Source organism: Typopeltis vanoorti, chromosome 10 (assembly GCF_054136105.1).
Source record: "Typopeltis vanoorti isolate ZY-2024b chromosome 10, IOZ_Tvanoo_1.0, whole genome shotgun sequence".
NCBI classification, from domain to species: domain Eukaryota; kingdom Metazoa; phylum Arthropoda; class Arachnida; order Uropygi; family Thelyphonidae; genus Typopeltis; species Typopeltis vanoorti.
The window spans coordinates 44566748-44586301 of NC_143558.1; the positions used below are offsets into that span (position 1 = coordinate 44566748).

General features: G+C 33.4%; 1 protein-coding gene across 2 annotated transcripts in view; it reads left to right on the top strand.

The window, feature by feature from the left end:
* Positions 1-19554, top strand: part of Trmt6 (tRNA methyltransferase 6 non-catalytic subunit) — a 121988-nt gene that overhangs the window by 55531 nt on the left and 46903 nt on the right. Inside the window, exon 5 of one of the 2 annotated variants that reach the window (XM_090399789.1) lies at positions 2158-2340. In XM_090399789.1, coding sequence (XP_090255915.1) covers positions 2158-2340 — 183 coding nt within the window. The remainder of the gene's footprint in view (positions 1-2157; positions 2341-19554) is intronic. The other variant, XM_090399790.1, reaches the window with a different exon arrangement.

Genomic DNA, 19554 nt, shown 5'->3' on the forward strand with positions numbered 1-19554 from the left:
CTTCTCTATCAAAAATGCAACTGCTGGTTGAAAAACAAATATATGAAGCTTATGCAGCACAACTGCTTTTTTTTCATATTCTTTTATTTCTGCAAAATAATTTATATCAGATTTATTTTTCTATAATGAAATGACATTGGCTTATTATAAATCAGGAAAGGGGGTCATAGCAGCTGTCAGCAAACTTTTTAGACCATTGACCCCTTCATTGAATCCTTGATCCCTTATCAACCCCCATCATGTTAAATAAGTGAGTAAATGTTATCAATAATAAATTTCTCAATTTAAAAATAATAATTTCTTCACCCTTTTACTTCATTACTGCTTCTCAATAAGACATATTTAAAGAAATTTATAAAGAACGTTAAAAATTTACTTACATTTTATTGATTTACTTGGAATGGTTAATGAGAAGGATGGGTTTGAATAGTAGTTAAAATTAAGATCTTTGTTTTTCTTATCAGAGTGAACCATTTCAAGATAATCTTTCATCTTTTGGCATCATTACTGAAAGTCTTTTCACATAATAGGCACATAGGCATTGTTTCATTGGTAAATGATGGTATAAATCCAAATTTTAAATACTCTTTCAAATACTGTCTTCACTTCTTCTTACTATCAGGGGCCGCCATTATGGGCACTGTAACTTTAAAAAGAATTGCGCAGTAAATTCTAAATTATCAGATCACTGAATACTACTCTGATAGCTATGGGCGATAAATGTGCACTAGCCCTGATTGTCTCTGTTCTAGATGTCTTCATCGGGGAGAGCGTGTGCTTCTCCCTCGTTGGCTCAGCCAGTTGCCCTTTCATATTTACTATTGTTACTCAAAATCGTTTTAGGTGTTTATTGACCTCCCTTTTGATTCTTAGACAGTTATCGACCCCCCCCCCCCTCCAGCGATCGACATAGACCACTTTGCTTACTCCTGGGTCATGGGGATAATGAGGAGGATGCTAATTTACATAAAGAAAAACTTGGGGGAGGACTCTTTTTATTCTTTTAGAAACAATTACTATTCTAAAATCAACAGGAAAGGAAACCCTTTAAAGAAATATGAGAAATTCATTGTAGTCATTATTATTATTCTGAACTAATACACAGAGAGCAAGGTTTCAGAATTATTAGCCCATCCATGGTATTGAAAACTGATGTACTGTATGCTAAGTCTTTCATAGGATATACATTAAAAAAACAACAACAAAGAAATAAGAAATATATATATTTATTTATATACATAAGATTTACAAATTTCGCATGAGTGGGATTTATAAGAAAAAAAAAGTTTCTATTTGCAGATGCCATCAAGTTTATTTATAAATTATATTCTTGTTTTAATTCTTCATCTAAGCATGAACAATAAAAAGTTTGCCTTGTCTTCATCACTTTGTCTACTTGTATGTAGAAACTGTTGACTTCACATCAGATTGCCTTAGTATCTCCTTATGCATAATAAGAATAATGAAAAACCATATGGTAATATTTTTCATTATTGGTCAGCTTAATGATCAAATATGATCAACCCATCCTTATTCATTCAATATCTAAGTATATAACTAATGGGGGAAAAGTGAGGGCTGAACATTAGCTAGGTTGAGATATTATGCAAAGAAGTCATTTTGCTTTGACCCTTTAATACACTTCAGAATGAAATTGTCAGTGGCTTAAAAACAAGTTTCAGAGATTGCAATTATGTGAACTACTCGTAAACAATCTATATAACAGGTAAGAAATTTACTTGTTTAGGATATATTTACAGTTCAGATGGGAAAAAAAAACAATAGAATAATAAAATTATAAAATTAAACATGATGTTCTTATCATTTTGGCATTAAAAAGGCAAGAGATTAATGTTTGAAGTTATATTACTGATATTACCAGAATATTATGGAATAAATTTGGAAAGGAGATTTATTGAAATATTCTATTACATCTTTAGAATGTTATTTTGATCTTTTTGTCTTCATTGGTATATATAGTAATAGTATATGTATATGTAGCAATAATTTTTATTGCTACATATACCTACATATACTTATAAAAATATTTGGCTGTAATTAACTAATTAAAATAATTCAGAGAGATTGTCATTGGGATCTTAAAATGTGTTTTTATAACACATTTTATTTTAAATTATTTTATCCTGCTGATATTAGCTCTGTTTTCAGTAATTTACGAATAGATTCCCTTGCACAGATGTTAACAGCTTGTAACATAATGTCTGGCGGAAAATATATGGTTGTTGATTGTACCATTGGTCTTGTTGTGGCAGCAGTTGTTGAAAGATTAGGCACATCTGGTTGTGTGATTCAGTTTCATCTGGGTGATGGTCCTGTGAGGTGAGTAACTTTGTAACTTTTGAGTAATAATTAAATATAAACCTGTAAGAAAGCTTATGTTAGCAATTATTCATATTAACTATTTAATGATATTGACTCACATTATAAGAATAAAAATAAATATGATAATTTATTAAGTTGATGTTTTGCTGGATTTCAAACCACCATCATTGAGCACAAAAAAAACACCACAGAACACAAGGAACTAAATTAAATAATTGTTACTTGATTGTTGACTGGTTTGAGATCCATCAGAACATCAGCAGCTTAATAAATTATATTTATTTTTTATGCATGATGTTAAATAGTTAATATAAATTAAATATTTTATTCTTTAAGTTGAATATTACAAGAGATTAAATTTTGAGCAGTTTCAGAATTGCAAATATTTTTGATATAAAACTGGGATTTATTAGTTGTCAATATTACGCTAGTTACCAATCAGTCCTACTAGTTTCATATATAGCCAGCCTGGTTGGCCGAGTGGTTAGTATATCCTCTCTCCAGCCAAAAGGCTGTGGGTTTGAATCCTGCCGTGGGCATGGATGTTTGTGATTGTCTGTGAAAATACTAGAGGTGGTGGTCGGCTGTAGATGGTGTTGGTAGATGATGAAAGTAGTTGCAGTTGGTGGATACGGAGAGTTGTAGAGTAGGTGCCCCTCCCTTGATGCGTCTTTGGACCCGAGGCATTATGTAATAATAATAATAATATATACATATACACACTCATGAGCCAAAACATTATGACTACCTATCCCATTTCTAGCCAATGTAGACTGCACTTTTGGCCAGAAAGAGACCAATGTGGTGGTATCCTAGTATGGAGATTGTTCTCATAAACATTACTGTGTACTCTTGTCCCTTTTTAAGTGTTTTCAATATACACAGCAATTCTTGAGAACTCAATCCCCACATATAATGGGAGCTACTTGTATCAGATACTGACAATTAAAGTTTCATTACTAGTGTCTTATCAATAGTTTTCTTCTGAATTGGTTATTCTTTTGCCAGAAAAGAATCAGCTATTATTTTTCTGTCCTTTAATCTATCTGTATCTTGTTTTTCTCATGCTCTGAGTCTTATTCCTGCTTTTTTTTTTTTTTTATGCCTCTGATGCATGTTTTTTTGCTAAAAACATTCATCAGATGAACAGACCACCTTAGATTAGTTTTGTGTATATATTCTTGAATATATGTAACATCAAGTTATTTTTTACTAATATCTTCATTTCTAATAGAGTTCTGCTATGATGCCATATGAACAGAACAGAATGAGAGATTAGCATCTCTCATTCTGTTCATGTGACTATGCCACCTTAGATTAGTTCTGCGTATACATTCTTGAATATATGTAACATCAAGTTATTTTTTACTAATATCTTCATTTTTAATAGAGTTCTGCTATGATGCCATCTGTACATTCACATAATTATTCTCAAAATTTTATATATGTAGTTTCCAGTCTTTGATCAAGTTTTACCTACCTCTCAGATCCATATGGTCAAATTGGTTTAAACAATGCTTGTATATTGCTAACTTGTTGTTTTTGACTAATTTCTCTTTTGTTTCATATATATATTTATTTACCTGATTCCCTGTCATATCTAATTTATTTCTGTTATCTGTTTCCATATTTAGTTAGATAGAGCCTTCTTAGCTCAGTTGGTAATGATGCCTTTTGGCTGGGGCAAAAACCTCGGTTTGAATCCAGGTTTTTCCCTGGATTAAAGCTGTAAAGAATCTTTATAATGGCCATTCAACTATAGATGAGTTAGTTGGTCTCATATAGAGGTAGTACAGTTTTTCATCCCACAGGAGACAAACTGACTAGAGGATCTGTGCAATTTTCACACACAGTAGACTATGCAGATATAAGATTTCTATGAAGGCAAGTTATTTGGACTGTTGAGTCTAACACATAACAAGAAGATGGGATGGTTAATCAGCCATCACAACTAAAATCATGCCTAAATAGCTAAAATGTGTTATCTGGTAGGTTTGTTGCTAAGTTTTTTTTTTTTTTTTTTGTATGAAAACCTGCAATAAAAAAAATTATAGCAATTGTTTAAGTTAAGGGATATTACATCCCATATTGTTTCTTAGCCAAATAAGAAACTCAAAAGAGTTTCATGCCGAATATAGAAATTATATAAAGTTCGGCGATTCCAAGCGTAAGCAAATACCTGGATAGCAGCAACTGACCCTTAAGGTAGTGAAAGCCGAAGCAACTCATAGCAAAGGTGGAGCAAGCTCCGATCACTATTCTTGATATTTACCCATAATGTGAACTTAGCTCCTAGGAGCTGTATTACTGTTCTACATTATGAGAGAAGGTCACTACCCAGACCGGTTTCAACCTTCATTGAGGTCTCATCAGTGAGTAGGTAGACCTAATTAATACCAACATAACATAACATCATTGGCCAGAAGGGTGAAGCAACATGCTTTTATTCCCCGTTGTCTGATAGGGAGGATGAATTGAAGGAAAAATTTATGAGCTGAGAGCTCACCCTGGGGGGGCACGGAGATTAGTCATTGTTGCAAGTATTTAGGATGGATTTTGGCCTCTTGTATTTGAAGAGGTCAGTTTCTTCATAGATGGCTGCCTGTTTAACTAGATCGTTGGGGTGTGTAGAGATCTTTGAGAAGAATTTTTCTGCTGTAGTTAGTAGGAAGGAGTAGATGTAAGGGATGTTTTTATCTCTATGGAGTTGTACGTTCCTTAGAAACCAATGTGCATCCAATATCATGCGCAAACACCTATTTTGCACTCTCTGTAGCCTGAGGATTTTGGTGTTGAATGTGTGGCTCCAGGCTGGAGATGCATATGTCATCATGGGGCGGATCGTCAGCAGGTAGAGGAGCACTTTAATTCTGGTATTTAGTTTGCTTTTTCTATTTATTAGAGGGTAAAGTTGTGCAATGGTTTTAGATGCCTTTGTGCATAAGGTTTGATGTGTGAGTTGAACGTTAATCTTTTGTCCAGAATTACTCCAAGATATTTTGTTTCTCTTTGCCAGGGGATTTTGGTGTTGAATAGATAAAGGTCCCCCATGGGAGTTACCATTCTTCTGGTGAAAAGTATCGCTACACTCTTTTGGGGATTCACTTGTAATCTCCATTTGGAGAACCATTGTTCTAGTAGGTTTTCTTGCAGTTTTTTAGTGACAAGATGTGGTCGTAGAGATCTGGCAAGTACTGCTGTGTCATCCGCATAAAGTGCTAAGATGGCTGACATTGGGTTGTGTGAGATGTCTGCCATATATATCAAGAATAAGATCGGTGCCAGTAGGGAACCTTGGGGAACTCCCCCAGAGATCCGTCGCTGACTTGAAACTGTACCATTTATTTTGACTTGTATGTGTCTGTTCTGGAGGTTTCTTGATGGTATGCCTGCTGAAATGAGTTTGTGTAGTAATCCCAAGTGCCATATCTCATCAAAAGTTTTCGCTATGTCAAGGAAGACTGCTCCAGTGTGCTGGTCCGAATTGTAACCGGTGGTGATGTACTCAATTATCCTATGAATTTGTTGAGTAGTACTGTGATGTTGTCTAAAGCCAAATTGTTCCTTAGGAATGATATTTAACTCATTTACCGAGGCTTGGAGTTTAGAGAGAATGATTTTTTCGGCAATTTTGCCTAAGTTTGAGATTAGGCTGATGGGTCGATAGCTTTCAGGCAGGTGTGGATCTTTACCTGGTTTATGCACTGGGACCACATCTGCGACTTTCCAATAGCTGGGGAATTAATACCAAGTTTGTAGCGAACAGAACTTACATCCCTTCTATGAGAATTGCCAAGTGGTGTCCTAATAAATTACTAAATATATGAAGAGCCAAAGGCTTCAATTCGTTCCCTTAACTTAATTCAATCCCTTAACTTAATCAATTAAGTTAAGGGATATTACATCCCATATTGTTTCTTAGCCGAATAAGAAACTCAAAAGAGTTTCATGCCAAATATAGAAAATCTTAGCTGAATAAGAAACTCTTTTGAGTTTCTTATTCGGCTAAGAAACAATATGGGATGTAATATCCCTTAACTTAAACAAGTTATAGGTCGCCGAATTGAAGCCTTTGGCTCTTCATATATTTAGTAATTTATTATAGCAATTGTTTAATTGGACTAAAATCTCTTAATTGCTTAATAGATTTATTTAAGAAAGAAGATTCACCTGCATACAGAACTTAATATCTGCTATGTTGATATTAGGTTTGATATCATTATTTTTTATACTATGGTTCATATAGGTTAGAACAGTTGAGATGGCATGCATCTCTGCCTGTGATTTAAATCAAACCGTCTTCTTCTTCTTCTTTCACTTCTAACTGCTGATTTGCAGCAGTTAGGTATAATTATAAGCTGTGAGATCCTCTGTAACTCATCTGGCTATAGACACTTGCATGTTGACTAAAATCATGCCTAAATCAGTTTAAGTCCAATCTAGGATGCAAGAAACCTTAACATTTTTTTCATAGGTAGCTCAGTTAATTGATCTGATATGTTAAGTGAAAGATGAGAAATATAAGCTCGTCATTCTGTATAGGATTGTTTGCACACAATTTAGTGGTCTGAATGTCAGTTTTTCTCTTGGTATCTTATGCATTTTCAAGATCAACAAAACTTGTTATATTCCTGATTATTTGTTCACAACTCATGAAGCATGCTAAAGTCTCATTGGCCTGTTATGGCCAAATAACTTGGCTTGATATTAACTTGGCTAAATTATACTATAGCAGGATAGTGAATCATCCTAGTTACATAGTCTACTATGTCTGCATTGTGTGTGATTTCTTACCATTTTGTCTGCTTTTTTAGGAATATCCAAGTTGACCATGACACTTCTGTAAGAGATTTAATAACTCACTTTCTGTTGAAAAGCTCTTATAATAGTTTCTCATATTCTTGGCTGGATTTGAACCAAAGTTCCTCCAACCACAGTGCATTGCCACTCTTATCTGAGTTATGCAGCTTATCCTTTCTTTTAGTGTTACACAGTGATCAGCATTCATTTTTGAAATTATGGATTCTACAACCATATTAAAATAACTCTTTTTATTATCCCAACGTTTTGATCTTCATATCAAGATCATCATCTGGAGCATACATAAATATACAAGACAAGCTGTGTTACATTTCAAACTGAAAGCTAGAGAAACAATGATTTGATCACATGCTACTCACTGGCATGACCTCTAGTGAAAAAAAAAAAAATTAAAAAAATTACATCAAGCTAGATATAATTTATGATTACATGAATAAGCATTCTTGCTTACAGATAGTTTTCATTCCAGTAAAAGTGATGTCCTATTTCTGTTATTACAATTGTTATTTTTGATTTAAAAAATTATTTATAAATTACAACATGAATAAACATTCTTTCTTACAGAAACATTCATAAACATTCTTTCTTACAGAAAAAATAGGACATCACTTTAACAGTGATGTCCTATTTTTTAGTATTAAAGTTGTTATTTTAGATTTAGGATCCTGGATTTTTTTACAATCCTATTTATAGTTGTTCTTAGAGAGGAATTATTCGTGGGATGAATATATGCCTTCCATATGTATGGGATTTATAGACCATCATTATTGTTCAAATTGGGGTGGTTGATAAGAATCTCACAGGCTTCCTTAAATTTGTGTTCATACCATGTTTTGGTGTGATGTAGACAACTAGTGCTTTTCCAGTCAATTCCATGTAAGGTATTCAGGGCATGATCAGAAAGGCCAGCTTCACTATAATTATTATATTTGACGTGTCGTTTATGTTCTTTTTGTCTGATTAGAATTGTGCATCCTGTTTCTCCTATGTATGGTATGTTGCAGGTGCAGTAAATACGGTATATTCCAGGTTGGGCCAGTGGAGGGAATGGGTCTTTGGACTAGTTGAGTAAGCTTTTTAATTTTGCAGGAGGTTTAAAGGTTACTCGGTTTATTTTGTCTGATGTCCCTTTAATGTAGGGAATGGTTATAGTTGTATTCTAGTCTGGTTTGTCTTTGTTTTTTATTGAGGTCTTGTGGAGAATTTTGTTAATAGTGTTTTGGCTGTATTCATTTTTTTGAAAAGTATTGCTGATCACTTTAAATTCATCTTTCAGTGCTTGTTCACTGGAGCAGATCTTCAGAGCCCTGTTTTTTAGGATATTGATGACACCTAGTTTTTGTGTTGGGTGGTGGTAGGAGTTTATGGGTATATATTGGCCAGTATGTGTCGGTTTCCGGCAAACAGTGAAGGAAAGATTGTCCGAGGGGAGATGTGTGACAAGTGTATCTAGAAACGGCAGTGTGTTATGTTTTTCAATCTCAATTGTGAACTGTATATGTTTGTGTTGCTTGTTTGGGTGGCTAAGCAATGTGTCTAGTGTCTGGCGGCCAAGAGACCAGATCGTGAAAACATCGTCAATGTATCTATTCCAGACTTTGAGTTTTAAAGGGGAGGAACCTAAAATGAATCTGCTGGTCTCGGACAATAACATATACCAATTAGTTAACTATAACCCAACTAATAGAATAAAAAAGAAAACAGAGACTCTACTTAAGTCAATTACCACATGGCCCCAAGATATGGTCAAAAAACTATTTTACACTATGCTCGTCCCCGGAGAATTTACGGGCTACCGAAAATTCACAAAGAAAACACACCATCGCTAAGGCCTATAGTCAAAGGGATTGATAGCCCGACTTATCACTTAGCCAAAAAATTAGCGGCAATACTCAAGGAGTTAGTAGGTCATTCCCCCTCCTATATCAAAAACACACAACACTTTATAAACATCATCAAAGACATTACATTAGAAAAAGATGATCTATTAGTCAGTTTTGACGTCTCTGCCCTCTTTACAAATGTCCCAATCAATGACACAATCATTCGTTTATAGAACAAATTTCCTCCAGATATCACGGCACTCTTTGCACATGTATTACATTCTGGTTATTTTGTATAGCAAAGTGCTTTCTACCTACAAAAAGAAGGCACAACCATGGGCTCACCATTATTCCCCCCTATTGCGAACTTTTATATGGAACATTTTGAACATCTTGGTTTAGGTTCCTCTCCTTTAAAACCCAAAGTCTGGCTTAGATACGTTGACGATGTTTTCGCGATCTGGTCTCATGGCTGCTAGACACATTCCTTACCCACCTAAACAAGCAACACAAATGTATACAGTTCACAATTGAGATTGAAAAACATAACACACTGCTGTTTCTAGATACACTTGTGACATGTCTCCCATGGGGCAATCTTTCCTTCACTGTTTACCAGAAACCGACGCATACTGGCCAATATAGACACATAAACTCCTACCACCACCACCCAACACAAAAACTAGTGTCATCAGTACCCTAAAAAACAGGACTCTGAAGATCTGCTCCAGTGAACAGACACTGAAAGATGAATTTAAAGTGATCAGCGATACTTTTCAAAAAAATGGATACAGCTAAAACACTATTAACAAAATTCTCCACAAGACCAAAATAAAAACAATGACAAACCAGACTACTGTTAGATCCTGAATGGAGAGCTTTACAAGTAAATTCTTTATTCAGGATTTAACAAGATAACTACTACTAATTAAGGAGATATCTGCACATCAGCTAATAACTATGAAGTATTATTTTATGTTATGTAATAATGTGTAGTCCATGTGTGCCATATAGTGAGAGTTATTGTTAGGTTATTTGTAATTCCCAAGTAAGCTGTCTAGTGCATTGCGAAATTCTGAGAAAAATTATAAGTAGTAATCTGGAATAATCACGTATAATCTGTACGAGTCGAGCGTAGCGATGGAGGCTATACCTATGCGGAAAATTGACGTCAGATCGGCTACCTAGAATAATGTAACCTGACAGGTTAGGGAGAGTGTAGGATCACCCAAGGGGCATGAACGATGGGGTTCATGGGTGAAAACCACATCGAATAGAGGGTGCCCGAATAGGGCGAATAAAAGACAAAGCACGCCGTTTTAGGAGGCTTTTTGACCTTTTGAACTTTGGTTGCTGGATTCGAGTTTTAGGGGAGTTGGTCGGAGGATTCGTGAGAGAGCGGTGGGTCGACTACGGTAATGGCGGATGGTAGGTTCTTTTCTTGAGAATGCTTGAAGATTTTCAGCGGAGCTGATCGCTATACAACGGCATATGTGGAATTGAGCCTTAGCAGAATGTCCCATTGGAGAAAGTTTCCTGCAGAGCGGTAGACAGCACGCAACAGTCAGAAACGATTAGAAGAAAAAGCGTAATACATCGCCAGGCGCAAAGACGGCTGAAGAATATGCAGTAAGGTAATCCAGACCTACATGAGATGGCGGCATGAAATCTGAAAAGATCCGGTAATGTAAGAGTTTTCGTTCTATGTTAAAATTCATTTAGAAGAACAAGAAATTTGTGTGCACTGTAACTAAAGGACACTTGTAGAGAACACTTTTAGTGAGAATTTGACTGAATTAATTAGACCCTTGTGGAACAAAGAAGAGTTGTTAATAGGCAGTAATTTGTGAATGGCTTGGCTTGCTTAAACGAAATTTAGAATTAAGATAATTATTGATAGAGTATTAATGAAAGTGTTCAATGCATATTCTGTGAATAACTTGTGAAAGGAATTATATAGTAGTAGTATTATGCTTAAACCTAATCTTATCCTTTCATAATTGAAGGATTTAACTTGCTCTGATTCATTGTGATTTAGTATAACCCTTAACTTAGAGTGAATTTTGCTCCATTGAGTATTTTAACTTACATAACTGTAAATGTTTTATGTTTTCCAATAAACATGTTTTGTACCTTATACCCGAGTTTATGCCTGATTACGAATTCAAACCACCACTTATAAAATAGAACCTTTTTGGTGGGAAGGAATTTAGATATAATTGCTTAAGTGAGATTCGGTCTATGACTGCTAACTGAATCTGCACAGTGCTAGCGTGAGATAAAATAACTGTGTGTATCTCTTTAGAATTTAGAAATATTTCCCTGAACAAGAGTCTCTTCTGTTATAGGATATTGGCTGGTGCAGCAAAATATAAATTTTGCCAATATCCGAAGAGGAGATAAATCTGAATTAATATCTTAAGGGCACGACAGTAGATTAGAAGGAGAGTTATTATAGAGGTAGAACAAGATATAATATAGAGAAAGCAGCAACATAACAATAGAGCAGCTGGTAGGACTAAAATTGGGTGAGCTTTTAAGTAAGCAAAAAGGATAGATTCAAGAAACAGTAAATCAATGTATATTTAACAATAAACTGACTATTTAACAATAGAAATTTACTATTTAACCTTACTATTTAACACTACAATAAAACTATAACCATTCCCTACATTAAAGGGACATCAGACAAAATAAACAGAGTACTACAAAAATACAACCTCAAAGCCACCTTTAACCCTCCTGTAAAATTAAAAAAACTTACTCAACTCGTCCAAAGATCCACTCCCTCTGCTGGCCCACCATGGAGTATATCGTATTTACTGCAACATACCATACATAGGAGAAACAGGATGCACAATTCCAATCAGACAAAAAGAACATAAACGACACATCAAATATAATAATTATGGTGAAGCTGGCCTTTCTGATCATGCCCTTGAGCTCAAACCTTACATAGAATTGACTGGAAAAGCACTAGTTGTCTACATCACACCAAAAAATGGTATGAACGCAAATTTGAGGAAGCCTGTGAGATCATTATCAATCACCTCAATTTAAACAATAATGATGGTCTAAAAATCCATACATATGGAAGGCATATATTCATCCCACGAATAGTTCCTCTCTAAAGAACAACTATAAATAGGACTGTAGAAAATTCCAGGATCCTAAATTTAAAATAACAACTTTAATACTAAAAAATAGGACATCACTGTTAAAGAAAAAATCTGTAAGAAAGAATGTTTATTCATGTTGTAATTTATAAATAATTTTTTAAATCGAAAATAACAATTGTAAGAATAGAAATAGAACATCACTATTACTGGATGGAAAACTATCTGTAAGCAAGAATGTTTATTCATGTAATCATAAATTATATCTAGCTTGATTTAATTTTTTATTTTATTTTATTTTTTTTTTCACTAGAGGTCATGCCAGTGAGTAGCATGTGATCAAATCATTTTTTCTCTAGCTTTCAGTTTGAAATGTAACACAGCTTGTCTTGTATATTTATGCATGCTCCAGATGATGATCTTGATATGAAGATCGAAATGTCGGGATAATAAAAAGAGTTATTTTAAGACGGTTGTAGAATCCATAATTTCAAAAATGTATGTAGCTTATTCATATAGCCTGAGCTATGGAAACCCATTATTCCTTCTTCCTATTCATGTTTAGGCCAAGTGGCCTGTTCCGGACTCAGTCCTCCTTCTTGGTCATTCCTTGTTCCTCTATTCTTATATGTTAAGATCTTTTTTGGTAATCTTTCTTTCTGCATTCTTGCTATATGTTCCAGCCAGTTTTTCCTATATTTAATCATAGAGTCTGTTACGGAATTAATTTTAAGATTTTTAATTATTTCACTATTTCTTTTTTTATCTAATAGGGTTAGTTTTTCTGTTTTTCTAAGGAATTACATTTCTGCTGCCTGAATTCTCTGTATATCTCTTTCTCCAAAGGTCTATATCTCATTTCCATATAATACTGTAGGTTTGGCTATTGTTTTATAGATTCTAAGTCTTGTTTGTTTCTGTACGTAGTTAGGTTTAAAGGTTATGTTAATTACTCCAGTGATTTTTATAAAGTTAATCATCTTAAAATCAATATCTATTTCATTTATATAAGATAGTTTACAGCCTAAGTATATAAAATGATTAATTGTTCAATTATTTTATTATTTATTACTATTTTACTTCTGACAAGGTTATTTTCATGACATTTCTAGGCCATATTGTTGTATAATATTATTTAAGTTATAGATTGCTTTCTGCAGTTTGCCTTCAGTCTTTCCAAAGATGATTTGATCATCAGCAAAGACTAGTGTGTCTATTTTTGTATATTGATTAATTTGGAAGCCACATATATTTACTTCTCTCCATTTTTTGATAATATTGTCCATATATATATATATATATATATATATATATATATATATATATGTTAAATAATTGGTTATAAAGGACATCCTTGATGGATTCCTCTATTTATTGGTTTCCAAGTAGATATGGTATCGTTTTGCTTTATCGCTATTTCATTATTATGGGATATGTTCAATAGAGCATTGTATAGTTGGTTTGGAATGTGATATTCCTTTAGAATTTCCCATAGTTTATTTCTCAAAATTTTGTTAAATGCTTTTATGTAATCAATGAAAACTGTGTGTTTCAATATTGTTTCCCATTATTTCTTATAAAGTAAAAATCTGATCTTGACATTTCTTGCATAGTCTAAATCTAAATTGTTCTCCATTCATTTTCTCTTCAGTGAATTTTCTTAATCTTTTTCTGAAACACTCAATAGGCAAATTCCTCTAAAATTGTAATGGTCATCTATATTTCACTTTTTTAATAAATTGGTACAAGAGCCCACTCATCTGAGATTCTGCCTTTTGAAGTATGAAATGTAGCTACTGTAAAACTTTTTGTTCTTCCATATTTAATCATTTCAGGCCAAATATCATCTGCTCCAGCTGTATTTCCACATTTTGTGTTTCTAATGGCTTGTTTTGTCTATAGTGTTATTGATATTATTGATATTATGATTGCTCTTGAATAGTTTCTATTGTTGTTTTGTCACTGGTGATCTCTTTTAATAATTTCTTAAAGCAGTTAATTTTTGAATATCCGGTTTTCCTTATTTTCAATATTTATATCACTGTTTTGATTCTTATTATGGTGCTGTTTCCTCCATTTCTAAGTTTTTTTAGTAGCCTCTAAAACACTTTGTTGCTTTCATGATGTTTATGTTCTCTATCAGAGATTCCCAAACTTTTATACCTTGTGTCTCCTTAAAATATTTTATAAATTTCATGCCCCATCCAGAATTTGACATGAAAAGTAGCTATATGTTTTTTTTTTTTAATTTTATAATTAAAAGAGTTAAAAGTTTCCATAGCTCAGTCAATTTGGTCAATGCCCTTTAGTTGAAAAGACCTGCATTTGATTCCCATCTAGGATACAAAGAACCTTTATTAGAGCTTTTCAACTGAAGGTGAGTTAGCCAGTTTCATATGGAAGTGGCATGATTTTCCTTCCAGAAATTGGAGTTTTTCATCCTGCAAAAGGCACACCAGCCAGAATATTACATGCAACTGATGGTTATAATATGCTCTGCAGCCATCTTATTAGAGCACCAAATTTTACAGAAGCCTAGTTACTTGATCATGATAGGCCATTGAGCATAACACACAAGGAGAAAATTAGATCTAAAGCTAAATATAAACTTTTCAAGGATACAGTATTGCTGCCAAGAGTCAGCTCAGTTATTATTATTATTTTTTTTTGTTATTGTCAGAATTTTAGAGTACCTATTTGAAGTGTTATAAGAACATACATAAAGTTGTCAAGATTCAGTGAGTTTGAATTTGCAGTATATGTCAATTACCTCAATCAAGTAAAGGATCAATGGGACTTACTTGTGCCTATGGTCCCACAGAAGGCTCTACTAAGGTAGAAGTGGAGGAACTTTTTGATCCTTTAGATAAAAAGATTTAATAAAAAGAAACTGACACAATGAAAAAGGAAAAGTTGGTCCTTGTTGGGGATCTAAATAGTAGAGTACAAAATGATTGTCAGACATACAAAAATATATTCAGAAAATTTGGAGAAAAGCGCAAAGCTAATAATAATGGCAAATACCTGTTGGATTTCTGCTCAGGACATGGACTGGTTATTACTAACACAATGTTCCAACATAAAAATGTGCACAAATTCACATGGAGAGAAGAGGTATGGAATAAGAAAAGTCTCATTGATTATGTTATTGTTGAAAGTGATGTTTACTCCTTGGTGCAGAACACCAGAGTGTACAGAGGATTTAAAATTGGAAGTGATCACCATTTAGTCTTGAGCAGGATAAAATTGAATTTCATATTGAAAAGAACATGTAAGAAAGTTTTAAAGCGAATAAAAGTTGAGCAGCTCTTAGATGTGAAATGTACACTGAAATACACAAATATTATTCAAGAAAAAAATGAAACAGTTTGAGAACAGGAACCAAACTTTGGAGATTCATTGGCAAGTCCTGAAGAAAACACTGACTGATTCAGCCAGAGAGGCATGTGGTGAGGTTGTCTGCAAGGATAGAAAAATCAGAACTACATGGTGGACACAGGAAGTTAAAGAGGCAGTGAAGGAAAAGAAGAAAGCATATCAAAAGTTCCTGGCAAATAAGTCAGTGTTACTTTGAAAATTTGCTAAATGAAACAAGCAGTGATGACAGCATAGTGATAAAAAACACCGACCAGGTGATAAATGTATTAGTTATTAGATAAATGGATATGTATTAGTCAGTGATAAAAAAACACTGACTAATACATATCCATACTAGAAGTAGAAAAAGCCATCAAAGGCTTCAAATGTGGAAAGGCAGCAGGAGTAGATGATATTCAACCAGAAATGCTGAAGTATGGTGGTATAAAAGTCATACAGTGGCTGCACTGCATAGTTCAGAATGCCTGGACAGAGGGACGAATTCCCGATGATTGGAGTAGAGCTCTCATAGTACCCATATACAAAAAGGGAAATAAAACTGAATGTGAGAATTACAGAGGCATATCTCTTCTGAGTGTTCCTGGTAAGATATATGCAAGTATATTTGAGAAACAGTTGAGAAGAATTGTGGAAGAAAAGCTTGGTGAAGAAACAAGCTGGGTTCAGGTCAAATAGAGGTTGTCAGGATCAGATCTTCACTTTATGACAAATAGTGTAGAAATCATGGGAATATAACAAAGATCTGTATTTAAGTTTTGTAGATTTGGAAAAGGCATATGACAAGGTGTCAAGAGAGAAGCTATTCAGTACACTACAGTTATTTGAGTTGTAAGTCAGTAGTTAGAATTGAAGGAAGTACAGGAAGATGGTATAATGTTAAATCTGGTGTGAGACAAGGACGTACATTATCCCCTCTGTTATTCATTATCTATATGGTCACATTATGAAGGAAAGTGGTATTAAACATGATATCAAAATTGGAGATGTTAATATCAGCTCTTTGCTTTATGCGGACGATGTTATACTTCTAAATAAATCCGCTACTAGTCTGCAAGATTCTGTGACTAAATTGAATAAATGTTGTAATAGATATGGTATGAAGGTCAGCAATTAAAAGACAAAGACAACGAAAATAGGCAGAATCATTGAAAATGTCAAATGTGTTGTGAATGGAGAACATGTGGAACAAGCAAAACATTTCAGCTACTTAGGCACGATTTTTAGTGAAGATGGTAAATTAAATATGGAAATAGACAACAGAATCAACAAAACTGGCATGGTAGGAAGTCAATTGAATAAATTCCTATGAAATAAGAGAGAAATTAGTCAGAACACTAAATTAGCTGTATACAAGACAGTTCCTTTAGAATTTCCCATAGTTTATTTCTCAAAATTTTGTCAAATGCTTTTATGTAATCAATGAAAACTATGTGTGTTTCAATATTGTTTCCCATTATTTCTTATAAAGTAAAATAATCTTGACATTTCTTGCATAGTCTAAATCTAAATTGTTCTCCATTCATTTTCTCTTCAGTGAATTTTCTTAATCTTTTTCTGAAACACTGAAAGACAGTTCAAACCAGTTTTAACTTATGTCTGAGAGTTGGGTCAGAAGTAAAACACTTGACCAAAGACTAGAGACCGCAGATATGAGAGTCCTGAGAAAGGCATGAACAGATGGCATCAATGGCAATGTCATATTAAAAACAAGGATATTAGGAAAGAACTTGACATTGTCAGCATCCAGAAATGCGTTAGCAGAGCTAATCTCTGGTGGTATGATCACTTAAACAGAATGGGCGAGGAAAGATTAGCAAAACAAGTGTTCTCTGCCAGGTTGGCAGTAAAACGACCCAGAGGAAGACCAAGATATAGGATGGATTGATATGGTACAAAGTGCCTTAGACGATAGAAATATAAGATCTGGTAATGTTGGAGTCTTGACAAGTAACAGACTGATTTGGAGGAAAATTGTAGATAGGAAGTTAGTAATGATGTAAATTTTTCATATAGTACTATCATCTCCTGTACACTCCTTGAGGGTACATGGCAGGAATTTGATGATGATGAAGTAAAGGATCTTAAAAAATGTTTCTCCATATATTGTTAAAATAAGTGATTAAAAATTTTTTTTGTATTTTTTTAAAATTTATTTTTTACATAAACTGTAACTCTATTATACATACCAAACACTGAACTTATTCAAGCTATTTCGGGCCTCCAGTAAGCAGAGTTGCTGGTCTCATACCAGACAATGAAAATTATTTCCACTTAATATTTGTTTACCAGTAATATTTGTTTATTTGTATCTACAGATCACATCCAAAAGCTAGTAGATTTTGATTATTTACAGAACTTCTATATGCATTTTTTTTTTTAAAAGGATAAAAATTCAGATATTTTCAGAATGATATTTTCAGTGCAGTCAGCCAAGTTTTCTACCTTTATACATATTGTTTCCACATGAATTCATGTATACTTTTATGTTATAATGTGGTTTTAGTAATGTCAAATTCATGTACAGACCAGAAATCTAGTACATAACTGTTATTATTAATTCTTCCTTTTTCTTCAGAAAATTTCCTTGAAGGAAATTTTTTTATAAATGTAGAATTTATTTTCTACTTTGCTGTTTTGATCTTAGCAAGCAGTAAGATTTTATTTTTATTCTTCTTGAAAATTTTATCTATTTCATCTTTTTTTTCATTCTGTTTTTACTTGGTAACTAGCATTGTCCAGTTTCACAATTTAAAATTTGCTCATCACTCGTATTATTTCCTGCCATTCAAGAAGTTTATCATCATCTTTGGAATTGAATATTATGGGGGGGGAGATTCCTTAAATAAATCATATTTATTATTTAGAAAGATCTGACCTGTTTTAGTCTTCTTCATCTCAATGACATTGTTTATGTCAACATGGAATTTCTGTAATTCATTGCTTCTACTCTGTTTATGTTGATAATGCCTATCTTCAGTTTCTTCAGAGGTCTAATATCTGACTTTACTGGTTCCCTTAGGGAGTAACCTTATATAACTGGATAATGTATCAGCTACCAAGTAACTTGGCTTTAATAAGCCCTGATTTTTACCAGAATCGAGTGATTATTATTACACCCACCATGGAGTGTGTCGACTCCATGGTGAGAGGTTCATTCAACTGACAACATATTTATCATACTGAATCTTAAAATCCTTAACATTCCCTGCATTAACAACATATTCTGGTAATGCATTCCATTTATTGACAATTCTTGATGTATAAAATCTACTCCTCACACCCTTCTTCGTCACCCTCTTACATAACTTTCAGGATAGCCTCTGGTTCTTCCCCTCTCACCTTCTACTCTTTTTATAATTCCCCTCTGGATTTATCTGATAAAATTCCCTCACTAACTTAAATATCTCTATCATATCGCCTCTTTTCTTCCTATCCATCAAGCTCTCAATCCACATTTCTTCAATCTCTCTCTCTCCATAGCGTGATATCTTCCAGAGTCCTGATATTGTCTTAGTCATAGTGTTATTCAATTCAGTCTTTGATGTCAGCCAATTACATGCATTCTTTGGTTATACTTTATCTTTTTGGTGGTAATTTTCTGAGTGATGATATCTCTGTGTTATGCTGAAAAGTATTTCACCATCAGTCTAAAAGTTCTTCTAAATGTTGCTTGCATAATAGATTGGATCCAAACCCAGGCCTTTCCAGCTAAAGAGGTTATTGTGAACTATTTCAGAGGTATTCTGCTAAAATGTTCATATCTATAATTATGGAAATAGTTCTAAATTAAGTTATTAAAATAGATTTGTTTTATCATTTTATTTTTAATTAGTTAGTTGCATCATTTCTTAGTTAATTCTTATTATTTAAAGTTGTTTCCTCAATTCTGTTCTTCAGTTTCAATTGTTTTGTATTAAAATTAAAGATATTAAAAAAAAATTAAAGATTTTTTTTTTTTTTTGCTCCTTTATCAGAAAGTCTGTTCCATATTTCTTGACATATTGCTTTGTGTTTCAAGGAATTGGAATTGACTATCTCTATATTAATTATTTTAAATCTATTAATTATTGATT